The following is a 12,697-nucleotide window of genomic DNA, read 5'->3' as shown; positions in this document are numbered from 1 at the left end:
GTCCTTCCTCTTAACCTCGTTTCCACTGCAGTGACAAGTGTGAAGGGATTTCTTTGCAACATGCAATATTCCTGCTCATTTCATGGCTTGAATGAAGTGAGGACACTTTGTAAAAGTTTGATAAAACTTTATTCGCTAACAAAACCCCAATGTGAAAGTGTAAAAAATATTTGTAAAAATGTGATTATGTGAATGTGACATTTAGATCTTAAAAGCCAGCAAATAATTCAAACCCTCAATTAATTGGGTGGCCAGTTACAATTTATAGAAAACCTTTACAGATTATATTTTATATTCAACTCTTACGGTTAAAAAGCAATTGCTATGCAATTAGAAACACGTTCAAAAATCAAAGGGATACATACGGGAATTACTACTGATTATAAAACACAAATGTACAAAAGCACATGGAAGAATGTGATCATGCTATCTGTCAAAACACCCGAAGATGTGCCGACTGCAACACTGTATGTGAGATCAAGTGATGCCAAAACATCGTTCTTTTCATCAGTGTGTGGTCATTTCAATTAAAGGACACACGCGTTGAGACATCACTGGACGTAGTTGAGTGAGTGAGTTACGACGAAAAGTGAGTGACTGCCTATACTAACCAATGCAGTTGGGATTCCCAACCCCTGCAGACAACACAACACTGCACTATCCCTGCCTTATTTCACTTTATTCACCTGGAACCCTTAATCGTTTTGTGGGAAAAGTCCGTCAGATCACAGAGACGGGAACAATCTTCTCTGAGGATTATGGGAAATCCGAGGAAAGGTATTGGAGAGTATTCTTGTGGAGACCCAAATGGATAGAGTCCAGATAGTGTAGAAACCTGGAAGAAGAAGAGGAGACCTTACCGCATGGGTAAACAAAGTGTTTCGCACTTTTTATTTATAGTCTTAAGTAAGTGCTTGTTTGATGAAGCAAGTGCTTCACCACATCCTGCCGTTACTGGCTGCTCACCTTCGTTTCACCTTGCCTTGCTCCCTAATCTGCTCTGACCTGCATATGGCGCGCAAGGCTGGCAAGTAATCCACAGCAAAGGCGGATCTGTTGCCGAGAGTGCTAAATGTTCCTCTGAACACCAGACTCTCCATTAGATCTCTCCTCTGCTGCACCACCCTGGAAAAAAAAATAACAATGTGGTCATTTTCTTGTTGGAGAATGTTTACATACACAGAGAAAAAAAAAATGACTGATATTTGCGAGACTCACTGGGGTTGACTGAGGCTGCTCTGAGTGAAGCTGCAACTTTCGCGATGAGATGCCACGGGGAGCGTGAGTTCTGCTTCAGCTTGCTCTGCTAGCTGCCCCTCCAGCTGCTGGGCTCGATCCCAGGCCTCTGCTACAGAGAGCCGACACTTGTGGAAGCTCAGCGCCTCTGCCGAGGTCCGGACCTCCACCACACGCTCGCCCATCACCCAGCTCAATGTGTCCACCTCGACTCTGGGCTCATCAGTCATCCCGTCCTTCACAACTGTACTGAGTTGCGGGTTTCCCCTGCGAGCATCAGCCCCGTGATGAACAAGTAAGGAGTCTATGTCACACATATTGTTGAAAAAGTCACTTATTGATTCCAGACACTTGGAGACAGGGACACTCTTTAGACGCTCTGCAGGAGTCAGTGGTTTCCTTTTATCCATTTGTGGAACTAATTTTTCAGTGGGCACCTCTTTTTCCTGTGATCCCCCGTGCTGTTTGCAGAGAGAGAGGAAACTCTCCTCCGAATCACAATCTGAGTGCAGTCCATCCTGGTCCGGTATGCTGTGTCTCCTCATTCTGTTCGACACTTTAACTGGACTCCCGTCGTCTGATTCCGGTGAGTCCAGCAGCCTTGCGTGGGGAGGGAGTAAATCAGACTGCGTACAGGCAGATGCGATAACATGGGGGGCGTCCGGTTTGTAGGTGGAGATCAACTGGGTGCGTGGTAAAGGGAAGAGGCTCTCCATGTTGGAGTAGAGCAAATTAACTCCACGTCGGGTGCTCTCCATTAGCAGGTCCCAGCAAGCTATCTCACGCGTCTGATTCTGGTGATGCAAAACACATTATCATTGCCCCAAAAATCTGTTACTGTATCAGACATAGAATGCTACATATTAAACTTTTCTTCATCACCAACCACTAAGTTGTTAAATGTACGAGATATTGTACAGTGCAGGTATTACAGCTTTAAAATCTTTTAATATGGAGTCGCCGAGCTGGTCCAAATTGTTCAACATTTAAAATGTACATTTATTACGGATTGTGTTTCCATACATGTTTTGACAAAAGGGATCCCCCCCCGCACCCTCCCCTCGAGAGAAACCACTTATTTTCATATTATCTATGTTTTGATTTTTAAATTTACATTACTTCCGTAGAAGTTGATACATGATAATGCTTGTGGGAAAACAATGTTTCAAAGCTTGTTTGTTATTGGGAACATAAAGAAAATCCCAAAAGGAAAAAAAAAAAGAAGCAAAATATGGTTCGTCATTTGCTTTTACTATAAACAAAGGTTTTCGAAGGCCATTTTGCTTATCTAAATAATCTCGACTACAAATATTTTCATGTGCAGTTGTTTGGTTTGTTGCAATTTCACATCTACGTTTATTTTCTTTCATGAATACAATTTTGTGAAAATCCAAACATTGAGGACATCATTAAAAATGAGCAAAAATTTAAAAAAAACCTAACATTTTCATATCACTGTTTAATTTCAAAAAGTAATCTGATTTGAAAGAAATTTGCCTTTATATAGCTCTCAAGTTGTAATGTAACCTTGTTAGTTAGCAGTGTATGTCATGAGATGGCAATTTACCCGAAGCGGCTCCCAAACGTCTCTCCCAGGTTCAATATTTAGTAGGCCGAGCAGACTCTCAGTGCAGCCAGTTTCACATGGAGGTCGAACTGAGGCTTCACTTAGTGGGCACATGTCTGCTGCTTCTCCACAAGTGGCTGCCTTGAGTTGATTTCCTAAATCCAACAACACATATTGATTTTAATTGTCCCATTCAGTCAGTAAATATGTACACTTCTGTCCTAACCATTCGGGTTTGTGTCTGCTGTGGGAGACATCATGGGGCGACCCCCTGCACTGCGAGTCCAGCATTGCAGCTGCAACAAGCTCTGCCTGATGTCACAGCCATTGAGTTCGAGTAGTGTGTTGACATCATGCTGGTCCGTCCTCTTGCCCTCAGCCAGACACAACAGCCGCAGGTAGCTGCTCACATCCAGCTGTGACAAGGCGGGATTGTCAGACACATCTTATGTGGTGAATATTCTGTGAATGAGCACCCGCAACTCACCAAAGAGGGTGTTTTGAAATGGACCTCTTCGAAGTTGCCATCAAACACAGTGCTGAATGCCGGATCTGCAAAACATTCAATGTGAATAAAACTCAAAAGAGCAGAAAGAGCTAAATTCTCAAATTCAGACCACAATCTCATGAGATTAGATGCTAGAGCTGTACCTATAAGAGTCAGTCCAAAATAATGCTCAGTTTTGACTGACATGTTCAAAGAACGAACATAAAAATATATATAATGTAAAACTGTACCTTGTGCAACACTTTATACTGGGATGTGACTAATTTGTGCACGAGTACCTAACGTTGTGGCCTCCCTGCTTCTACTCACCACTGGTAGTGACGATGACCGGTCTTTTCGTGGTGCTCATGAACATTTTGATGGCAGCAAGAAAGCCAGAGTCTTCTTCAAAAATAACATCCACTTCTTCAAACAGTATGAGCGAGATGGCCGTCTTTTTGCTAGACTCCTCAATCTCCTCCGTTGATTTGATTGTGGTGTCTTTTTGCTTCCTGGTGTCCTCCTGTGCTTTCATTTTCTTGGGAGAGGCTTTTAGGGGAAAACCGAATATTACCCATAGATATAGCAAGTTTAAGTTTTCACATTTGGACAGTTGTAAAGCACTTACACTTTTGGTCATCCCGCTTAGTGCTTGCTGATTCCTTGTTGCTGGGTTGGCCCGTTTTGAAGAAGTTCGCTAAAGAGGTTGGAGTCAGCCCTCCTCGTTTAGCACCTCTTGGGGAGTTGGGACCTTTCCTAGGAGAGGAGACAACCCTGCGAGGAGAGTTCGTCTTTCCTGGATGGTAAAGAAATGAATTGAGTTAAGATGACTTTCTAGCATCATTACCTGCAGGTTTAAAGAACACAAATATAAAAGTTTTAGGCAACTGAGTCAAATACTTGAAATCAAGTGACTCAGACTTGGGTGCAAATGTGATCGGGAGATGGCTACTATAACAGAAATAAAAAAAATATTTAACAATTACAGTTTTAATTTTAAGCATAATTAAGGTATTAATTTAAGGATCGAGAAACTCCCTGTCAATATTTAAACCACGAGAAAGATTTTCCTAATAGGGTCTGCCATGTTTGTCCATACTTGGAGAGGTGCTTTGCTTGCCAGTGCTGCTGCCTTTGCTGTAGCTGTTGAAGTATGCGGGCTTGTTGGCATTGACTCCTTGACTGTCCACCTGGTGAGACTGAGTGGCCTCCTTGAGCTGGGACAGAATCAGACGGCCACTCCGTTGCGATGAAGCGTTCACCTCAAACACCTTGCAAGGACATAGACAAACATCTAAGTTGAAAGTTCATGGGCACCCACAGGCCTGACTAACTGCTGGATAATCATGTTCTATCTTCACCTTGAAGCCCAACTCCTGAGCACAAGCATAGACTGCGGCAGTCTTTCCTATTCCTGTGGGTCCCGTGATGAGGACTGTATTGTACAAGGAGTCCTCTGCAAGCAGGGGATCCTCCTCTCCACAGTCCCAGTCAGAGTCTGCAGCAAGGTATTCAAACAATCAGTTAAAAAAAAAAAAATATGGTGGATTTTGCAAACTTATATATAGAATCAAACGTCTTTAAAGGACACACCATTGCAGCCCTCTTCCCGTTCCTTTTCTTTCTGCTTAATTCTTTCTTCCCTGTCTGCCCGGAGCTTCCATTCCTTCAGCCAACTGTGCAAAAGAAAGAATGGCACTAAATAAATAAAATGGTTACTTAAAGCTCCACTGTCATGGCTATAAACATTCTAAAATAGATATTGTAATGAAAAATACATATAACATTATTCACTTCAATGTCTATAGGAAAAAATAAATATGAGCGAAGACATGTCATCAATGCACAAAGTTGCGGAACTGTCATTCGACATCCAAGTAGAAGCCATATTGCCTGCAATGTCATCAGCAGATGTTACACCGGGATATTCGCCATTGAAAACACGTAGTGGCACACCTGCTATGGGACGCGGAAGCTCTTTTCGATGAAGAGAGCATCTCACAAATCGAGTGAAGTGACTGGGGCAATATTATCCTATCGTTTCGAGCCATATTTAGATTATATGCCGATCATGTCTAACTAAGAACAGACTCTCAGACAGTATGTATGAGCCACCCGTGCGGGACCACAATGAGCCACCTGGGCCGAAGCCTTGCTTGGGGGGACAAGGCGCCACCGAAGCCGTCCGCGGGGGACGAGGGCCCGCCGAAGACGTGGGAGGCGCCGACAGATACACTGACACATTTAGCACCCCTGACTTACGTACGTAGATCTTTGTTACGTTCAGAGAGGATTATGTCACCACCCCCCCTTCCGCCGACAACTATTGTTTTTTTTATTAGCTCTATACACACCTCCCTGTCATTTCGAAACCACGAAGCTCTCGTCCTTTGCACCCGTGCAATCCATTTTTCACGACGAACCGGGTCTTTTTGAAAAGTATGAATAGTAAATCCATCCTTCCGAGCGTTCGAACAGTATCCAGCAATACAACGAGCCAACATTTTGCCTAAAACGACGGAACCAAGAGCTACCTTCCAGCAGGTAAAACTAGTAGAAACACACAAGACCCCCTGAGTGCGCTCCTGCAGACAACGCCACTTCCTGCTTCTTCTCCAAGACAAATCCATCGAGAGGATTTTCATGGTGAGAGTTACAAAAAGCCATATACGTCAAAATCATGTTTTGTGGTGAAAAAAAAACAGATGGGTCAATTCCGGCTCCCTTTTTTCTATTAACAACATACTAAAAATCATGCATTTCATGACAGTGGAGCTTGAAACAAAAGCAATTTTAGTGCTCACCAGTGGAGACGCCGAACTGAGGCAGTGTTGCCAATGATGTCACTGGATTGCTGCGGCTGATATTTTTCTGTCCACAACACTTCGTCCTTTGCCTCAACTGAGGAAAAAAAGGATAATAAAGCTTGCTATTACCATCATTGTTGGCGTTACAAATTGATGGTAGTAGTTGAAGGACAAAGTTAATAACTCACCTTTCTTCTCAGTGCCCTCACACAAGTTATCAAGCACAATTACATCATCTTTTACAGGCGAAGGGCTGTCCTTTGCCATATCTGCTCTGGCTCTCTGGGCTTGTCTTGTCCGGCCTGCCCTTTTTGACGGCTCCAGGGGGCGAATGTTTCCTTCTGGATGAGTAGCCCGCTGTTTTTTAGCTACTTTTGACAAGTCGTCAGGGTTCCTCTTCCTCTTTCCCCGTACTAGCTCAGGTGCTGACTGAATGCTTCCAGCCTCTGTATCAGTAAAAACACCAAGGTTTGGTGTGTTTGCGTTTTCTTGTACCGAAGTGTTATTTATAATTATTTAGGCTCTTAATCCAAATTGTAACAGCAATCAATTAAAACTGTAGGTATCGATGTTCTGCGTAAAATATCCGCTAATCAGACTTACCTGATTGTTGCTGGTAATCAGCACGTCTGGCCAACAAGCGAGCCATCAACGTCTTACTAGCGAATAGAGGGTTTGAAGTGCTCACTTCGTCCATAAGAAGTTGCCGAACTTTTTCAGACATCTCAAGGCTCCAACCAGAACCCTGGAAAAGAAGAGAAAAGCAAAGTCGACAACAATAGGCAGGGCTCAGTTAGATTTTCTGAAATGGCGGCAAATGAGTAGCAATCTTTACAAAGCTATACATGAAACGCAGATTGTATTAATGTATAACTTACTCGTGCACGAAACACTCCACGTTCCGGTTGGGTCTTCATGCCAAAAGAGCCATTTAGAGGTAAAAGGGGTTTAGAGACTGGAATGCAATTCTCTTTAAGACAGTGCAGTTGGGGAGATTTGGGCCAGGATAGATTCCATAGAGGACAATCTGTCATTGTATAAAGCGCATGTCAATTATTGTTCTCGACTATTGTGGATGTGTTCTACTAACTATACACACACCCAAAAAAAAAATAATAATAATAATATTGACTCTACCGTTTGGTATTTGCGTCACGTGTATGACAGGTTGGAAAGAGGCACAGGAACGTGTGTATGTCTCCTTGGTGGCAGCAGCCTTGGCCATCTGCTTCTTAAAAGACTCTGGCAGTCCACTCTTGAGAAACTCTCGGCGAGCCCTGAACTGCTCGTCATCTTGGGAGTTTTCAGAGCCCTCTTGGCTGCTGTCGTCAAAGATGGAAATCACAGCAGATGCCCTGCACACATTCTTCTCTTGGGCTGTCAACGTACCCTTGGAGACTTTCAAACGCACAATTCAAAACAATTTAGGGACTGACAGAACTTATTCCAAACGTATGGGCATGAAATGCGATTTAAAGTGGAGAACACTACCTGTGGGAGCTTTGGTGGCTTTGCCCAGTACATCATTTAGACAGCGTAAATATTTAGTCTTACTCTTTTGCGGTCCCATTTGAGGAGAAGCAATCTGGTCCTCCTCCAGGCAGATGATAGAATTCTGAAATAAAGCGTCAAGTTATGAGCACAATACAGTTTCATCATTAAAACTCCTCCTTTGTAAGAAAATTGGCACAGAGGAAACTTGCATTTCTCAAATCATTTCTAGATAAAAGTTGCACGTGCATATATAAAATACTGATTCATAATACTGTTGGAATTCCAAAATGTTTTGTTAAAATTCAAGTTGCTCACATAATTTGTATCAACATTTGCACCACAGTAATCAATAAATGTAAATATTTCTAGAATGTACTTGTAAATGTTTGCACCAAAACAATGGGAAAAAATGTAATTATTTATATCTTACTATAAACTACTGGTAAACTTCATACAAAATCAAGGTGAATGTGGCCCCTGAACTAAAATGTATTTGACACCACTGATTTAATTTTAATCTAATTTAATATCCATGTTTTGGGGAATGTAAGAAGAACCTTCAGAAACCCCAGTGATGCGCAAATCATGGCTCCACATAGTTGCTCGTCTTAATACATCGAAGTTGTTATTTGCGTTTATGTTCCATTTTAAAACCGCAAAATCAAATACAGCCGTGTAGCCTTTTTCCCTCATAAATAGTAAATCGTACCTCATCTTCAAAATAACTCTTTGAGCTGGAGGCCTCGGTCCTTGATGAACGCCTCAATGGGTTCTTTTTCTCAACAGCCCCTTTCTTAATCTGTTGTATCGCTTTTGCTTTCTCCACCAGTTTTTTCGCCTTCTTCTGCTTTTTTGAATTATTCAAAGCCTGGAATCAAAATAGCATGAGAGCACATCTTTTGAGCAACACAATAGCACAGAATCATTTTCCGATTATATCTGATTTGTCTTACAATAGAGGCCAAAGCATTTTTGCCACTTCCAGATACAGTTTGTTGAACTCTTCTAAATGTGATCCTGTTGAAACAGATAACTCAATGAACCATCATAAAAATACCAAAAGTAAACACGATGCACACTGTATATTACCTAATTGGTCCCTTTTTCCCGTCAGGTGGACAGATCATCTCTGCTTCATAAACTCCATGTTTGGACTTCCGTCTTTTAGGGGATGACAACTTAGAGTTTTCTGGAGGATCCTTCAAGTTATTTGGGTTCCACCTATCCGTCGTGGAAGATGCTTCTGAAGCTTTGATGGCTTGCCGAACAAAAACCTCTCTCCGAGACCTCCTCACAACAGGCATCGAGTGATTTAAGGAAACGTCCGATTCCTCTTGGATGTCATCAGATTTAGTAGGCAAGGTTTCCTCAGGGGGCTTTGATGAGGTTGTGACTTTTTCGGCCGCCTTCCTACATTTTCTTTGTGGTTTTGTTTTTGCAACCATTGCGTTTTCCTGGATGTTAATTTCCTCCGGATCTTTCTCCGCATGTTGTTTTTGCTTCCCCTGGATCTTCGCAGTCTTTTGTTTGGACCCATCCAGGGAGGGTTGTTTGAAAGCCGCCATGAAATGTCGCCTCTCTACTTCAGTAGTACTCTTGGGAAAGGATTCACTCTCCAGTACAGCCAGGTCGAGCTCATCTTCATCAAGAACAACATTGGATTTCCGCTTTGCCGTTGCAAGTTCTGTATGAGAGCGCAGCGCTTCGTTTCCAATGCTTCCTTGATTCTTTCTCCTGCTAATTAACAATTCTCCCCTTCCCTTGGGATTTACTCCTTCCCGCGTTGGTGAGATGGTGTGCATTTGAGCTTGAATGCTGATGGTTCGAGGTGAGACTTGGACACAGAGTTCTGTGGATGCTATATTTTCTTTGGCTTGGGAGGGGCGTAACTGGCGAGTTTCAATTTCATCAGCCTCTTGTGCTAGCTTATTTCCTTCACACTGTACACCAGTCTGGTTATCGTCACCCTTGACCTCGCTCTGACTGCGCACAAAATCCTCAAAGGAGATCATGACCGTGTTGCTCTTCAACTCAGAGCCCTCAGTCCCGTTGAGCTCCATGCTAACAGCACAAGAATTTTCTACACATTTTTGCTCAGATTCAGAGCGATTTCCCTCAATTTGTTTCTTTTTCCTTGTATGGTGTGCAGGTTTTGGAAGTAAGGTATTATTTGTTGACATATTCATTCCAGGTTTGCCATCTTTCTCACAACCAGAGGGGCCTTCATGATGTTTTTCTTTTTGAGCCTGCTTAATAGGCTCACTAGTGTTGCTCTCGATTGACTGATTAGAGGTTAAAGTATCAGCATTGATCTGGGCCAGCAGCGCAGCGGTATCACTGCCAGTGACAGCAGACACACTTTGGGAATCCGTTGCCGAGTTTGTATTTCCATGTGATTTCTCCGCAATAAAGCAACTTGCCTCGTCAGATGAAATATCAGTTTCAAGATTCACAGGTTTCCTTCTAGCGTTAGTCACCGCTCTCCTCTGTTTGAGAGATGGCCGCTTAACGGCTACTTCTTGGTTCGTGTGTTTTTCTGCAGACCTGTGACAAATCCCTTTAGGGTGTTCTGATGTATTGGTCTTTACTTTGCTGGTCAGAGGGCCCCGGCTGAAGTAGTCTCTGATGTTATTGGACCGAGGTTTCTCCACAGCTTTGGCCACAGGAGAGAAGTAGCTGGTGATTGTCTTGACAACAGTACTGCCACCATCTTTGCTAGATTTCTTGCAAGGCTGCAAACATAAAAGTACGGAAGCTATTAAAAATATGTGACACTTACAATGTAATATCTGTTACATACCATATGGAGCTTAAATGTTAAAATACCTGTGTGTCAAAGTCTTCTAAGACAGATGCCATCGCCACAACACTGGCCATAATTTACAGGGACCTGAAACAAAAAGTGACAATTACAATGACAATATTATAACCATGTACCAAAAAAACCCTCTCTATCTGTCAGTTATTTTTTTTTCAAAAGTTCTACACAAAGGTGATTTGTGGAGAGTTAATTAGCATTAAGTCATGTCAAATCAGCATAAATAGTTCGGTTCCTCTTTCATGGGCACTGTAAATATTGGATAGGAGTGGTAAATATTTGGCAGTGAAAAGAAAACTACGGGCATGTTGAATAACAACGTTGTATGTCGTTCCAAATGAGGAAAGCACAAGGGTCCGTGAGAGTCCACAGGTAAATAATCACATCCCAACTAATGACAAATTATAATTGCCAAAATCATAACATGGAAGCTTATAGTATAAGACTTACCGAAAATATACCCCAACCTGGTGTTCTCTTGACGTTCCCGTGTCGAACGCAGAATAAACGTCAACAGTCAAAGACATACATTCATTTGTTGCCAGCACAAACGGAATGCACCACGCAAAACAGCAAGCTAGCAAAACAGACTCCATTCAAGTCGCTCGTGAAAACTTTCCATTCCACAGTTCCCAAAAGGGAACGCCACATCCTGCTTGTCTCGCCTTCGGATGTACGAACGAGGGTGTAAAGCGCTACATTTGTCTTTTCCAAAACGTCGATGTTTTAAAAGAGAAAAAAACACTCCGAAGGACTTTTTCAAAAACCCGCCAGAGTACTTGAGAAAGGAAGAGCGCCAAATATACACGACCCTTTGCGTAGGCAAACTCCACTAATCAGAACAGAGAACATGTGTTACGTCATCACTCGTCGTCGTGTGACCAAAGTAAAGATGGCGCCCTCCCACTGCTTTATTTAGTACGTTAGTAAAATGGCAGCGACTTCTACTGGCTATAGTACCACCGTCATTTAAAAAAAATAATAATAAAAGGTATCGTACTAAGCACAGGCGCTCACTCAAAAACGAGGTATAAGCTTTATTCACAACAATAAATTTTACTTTATGTACAAATGTTATTATGCAGTTTGAACATTGACTTTACAGTTACATATCGGAAAATTAAAAAAAAAACACTTGAACACTTTCTGTTAAAAGGCATTGTACTGAAAAGTTGAATAAAAATTGTATATTAAATGTGAAAAAACTAAATATTCTCAAAATATTAAATGCGCATTTTCCATACTGTTTATCATCACAATGCTCGCTGGATGCTGAAGACTCCCTGCTAAAAATGTTCAAAAAATTTGTACAGAACAACTTGTTCTATAGAACTTTGGCTGTGATTTTCGATAGAATTTCTCCAGAACGATAGGATTTCTATAGAAATTCGATAGGACTTAGGTCCTAAAGTTCTATAGTTCTTTAGAAATTCTTTAGAAATGTTCTGTAGATTTTTTTTAGCAGGGCTATCCCAGCTGTCTTTGGGCAAGAGACGGGGAACACCCTCAATTGACCCCTCCGTACAGGGCACTTAACCACGCCTCCTGAAGTGACCTCACGCCACGTGCGCTCACGTAAGACAAACAGTAAAAATGGCAAAAACAATACAATACATTCTGAACTGAGACAGACTCTATGCTTCTGATTTCATTCAAATCAACGATATATTATAGATTCTAAATACAATACATTCTGAACTGAGAGAGACGCCATGCTTCTGATTTCACTCAATCATTCACACGTAGCAGTGTTATGCTAGCGGAGAACGTCTCATTCATTTATACGAGACGGGTATTAAAAATAAAATTTAGGGCATATCTTCGTGCAAACACAGTCTGGTTAAGCATCTGGCCGCGAGCCAGCAATAAATCAATACGTTTGTGCAGTCCGATAATCGCTAAATATCGCTCAACAAAGAATAAGTGTGTCAATCGTTCACACGTAGCAGTGTTATGCTAGCGAAGAACTTCGAATTCATTTATACGAGACATGTATTGAAAATCAAATATAGGGCATACCTTCGTGCAAACATATGTGTTCCGGTTGATATTAGATGGATTTAGTTGATGATGCGGTCTTCCACAAAGTTTGATCCATCGAAGGCATTTTTCGTACTGGGTCTTCGGTTTTGGAAAGGGTACGAATCGAACTCCACCAACTAGCCTTTCAGGATACCTGTCGTCACTATTACAAAGTCCGTGACTACACCTCTTAACCATATGTCAATTGACCCCTCCGTACAGGGCACTTAACCACGCCTCCTGAAGTGACGTCACGCCATGTGCAC

General features: G+C 42.2%; 1 protein-coding gene across 2 annotated transcripts; it reads right to left on the bottom strand.

Moving 5' to 3' along the window:
• Positions 1 to 138: 138 nt before the first annotated feature.
• atad5a (ATPase family AAA domain containing 5a) lies at positions 139 to 12,531 on the bottom strand. Of its 2 annotated transcripts, none has more exons than XM_061846291.1 (22): positions 12,429 to 12,531; positions 10,418 to 10,481; positions 8,681 to 10,323; positions 8,545 to 8,608; positions 8,301 to 8,459; positions 7,589 to 7,712; positions 7,235 to 7,495; positions 6,976 to 7,124; positions 6,701 to 6,842; positions 6,286 to 6,543; positions 6,095 to 6,191; positions 4,884 to 4,966; positions 4,652 to 4,788; positions 4,390 to 4,561; positions 3,919 to 4,086; positions 3,621 to 3,839; positions 3,291 to 3,355; positions 3,030 to 3,219; positions 2,804 to 2,958; positions 1,219 to 2,030; positions 967 to 1,125; positions 139 to 835 (listed from the first exon to the last, which is right to left on the bottom strand). In XM_061846291.1, the coding sequence occupies exons 2-22, from the start codon at positions 10,466 to 10,468 to the stop codon at positions 757 to 759; spliced, it is 5,187 nt and encodes a 1,728-aa protein (XP_061702275.1). In that variant the 5' UTR covers positions 10,469 to 10,481; positions 12,429 to 12,531; the 3' UTR covers positions 139 to 756. The 2 variants fall into 2 exon arrangements, with proteins under 2 accessions (XP_061702275.1, XP_061702274.1); XM_061846290.1 differs by lacking the exon at positions 12,429 to 12,531 and adding an exon at positions 10,860 to 11,239.
• Between the last annotated feature and the right edge of the window lie 166 nt (positions 12,532 to 12,697).

The sequence above is a fragment of the Syngnathoides biaculeatus genome, chromosome 16 (genome assembly GCF_019802595.1).
Source record: "Syngnathoides biaculeatus isolate LvHL_M chromosome 16, ASM1980259v1, whole genome shotgun sequence".
NCBI lineage: Eukaryota > Metazoa > Chordata > Actinopteri > Syngnathiformes > Syngnathidae > Syngnathoides > Syngnathoides biaculeatus.
The sequence above is the reverse complement of the archived record's forward strand: the minus strand, read 5'-3'. Positions and strand labels throughout refer to the sequence as shown.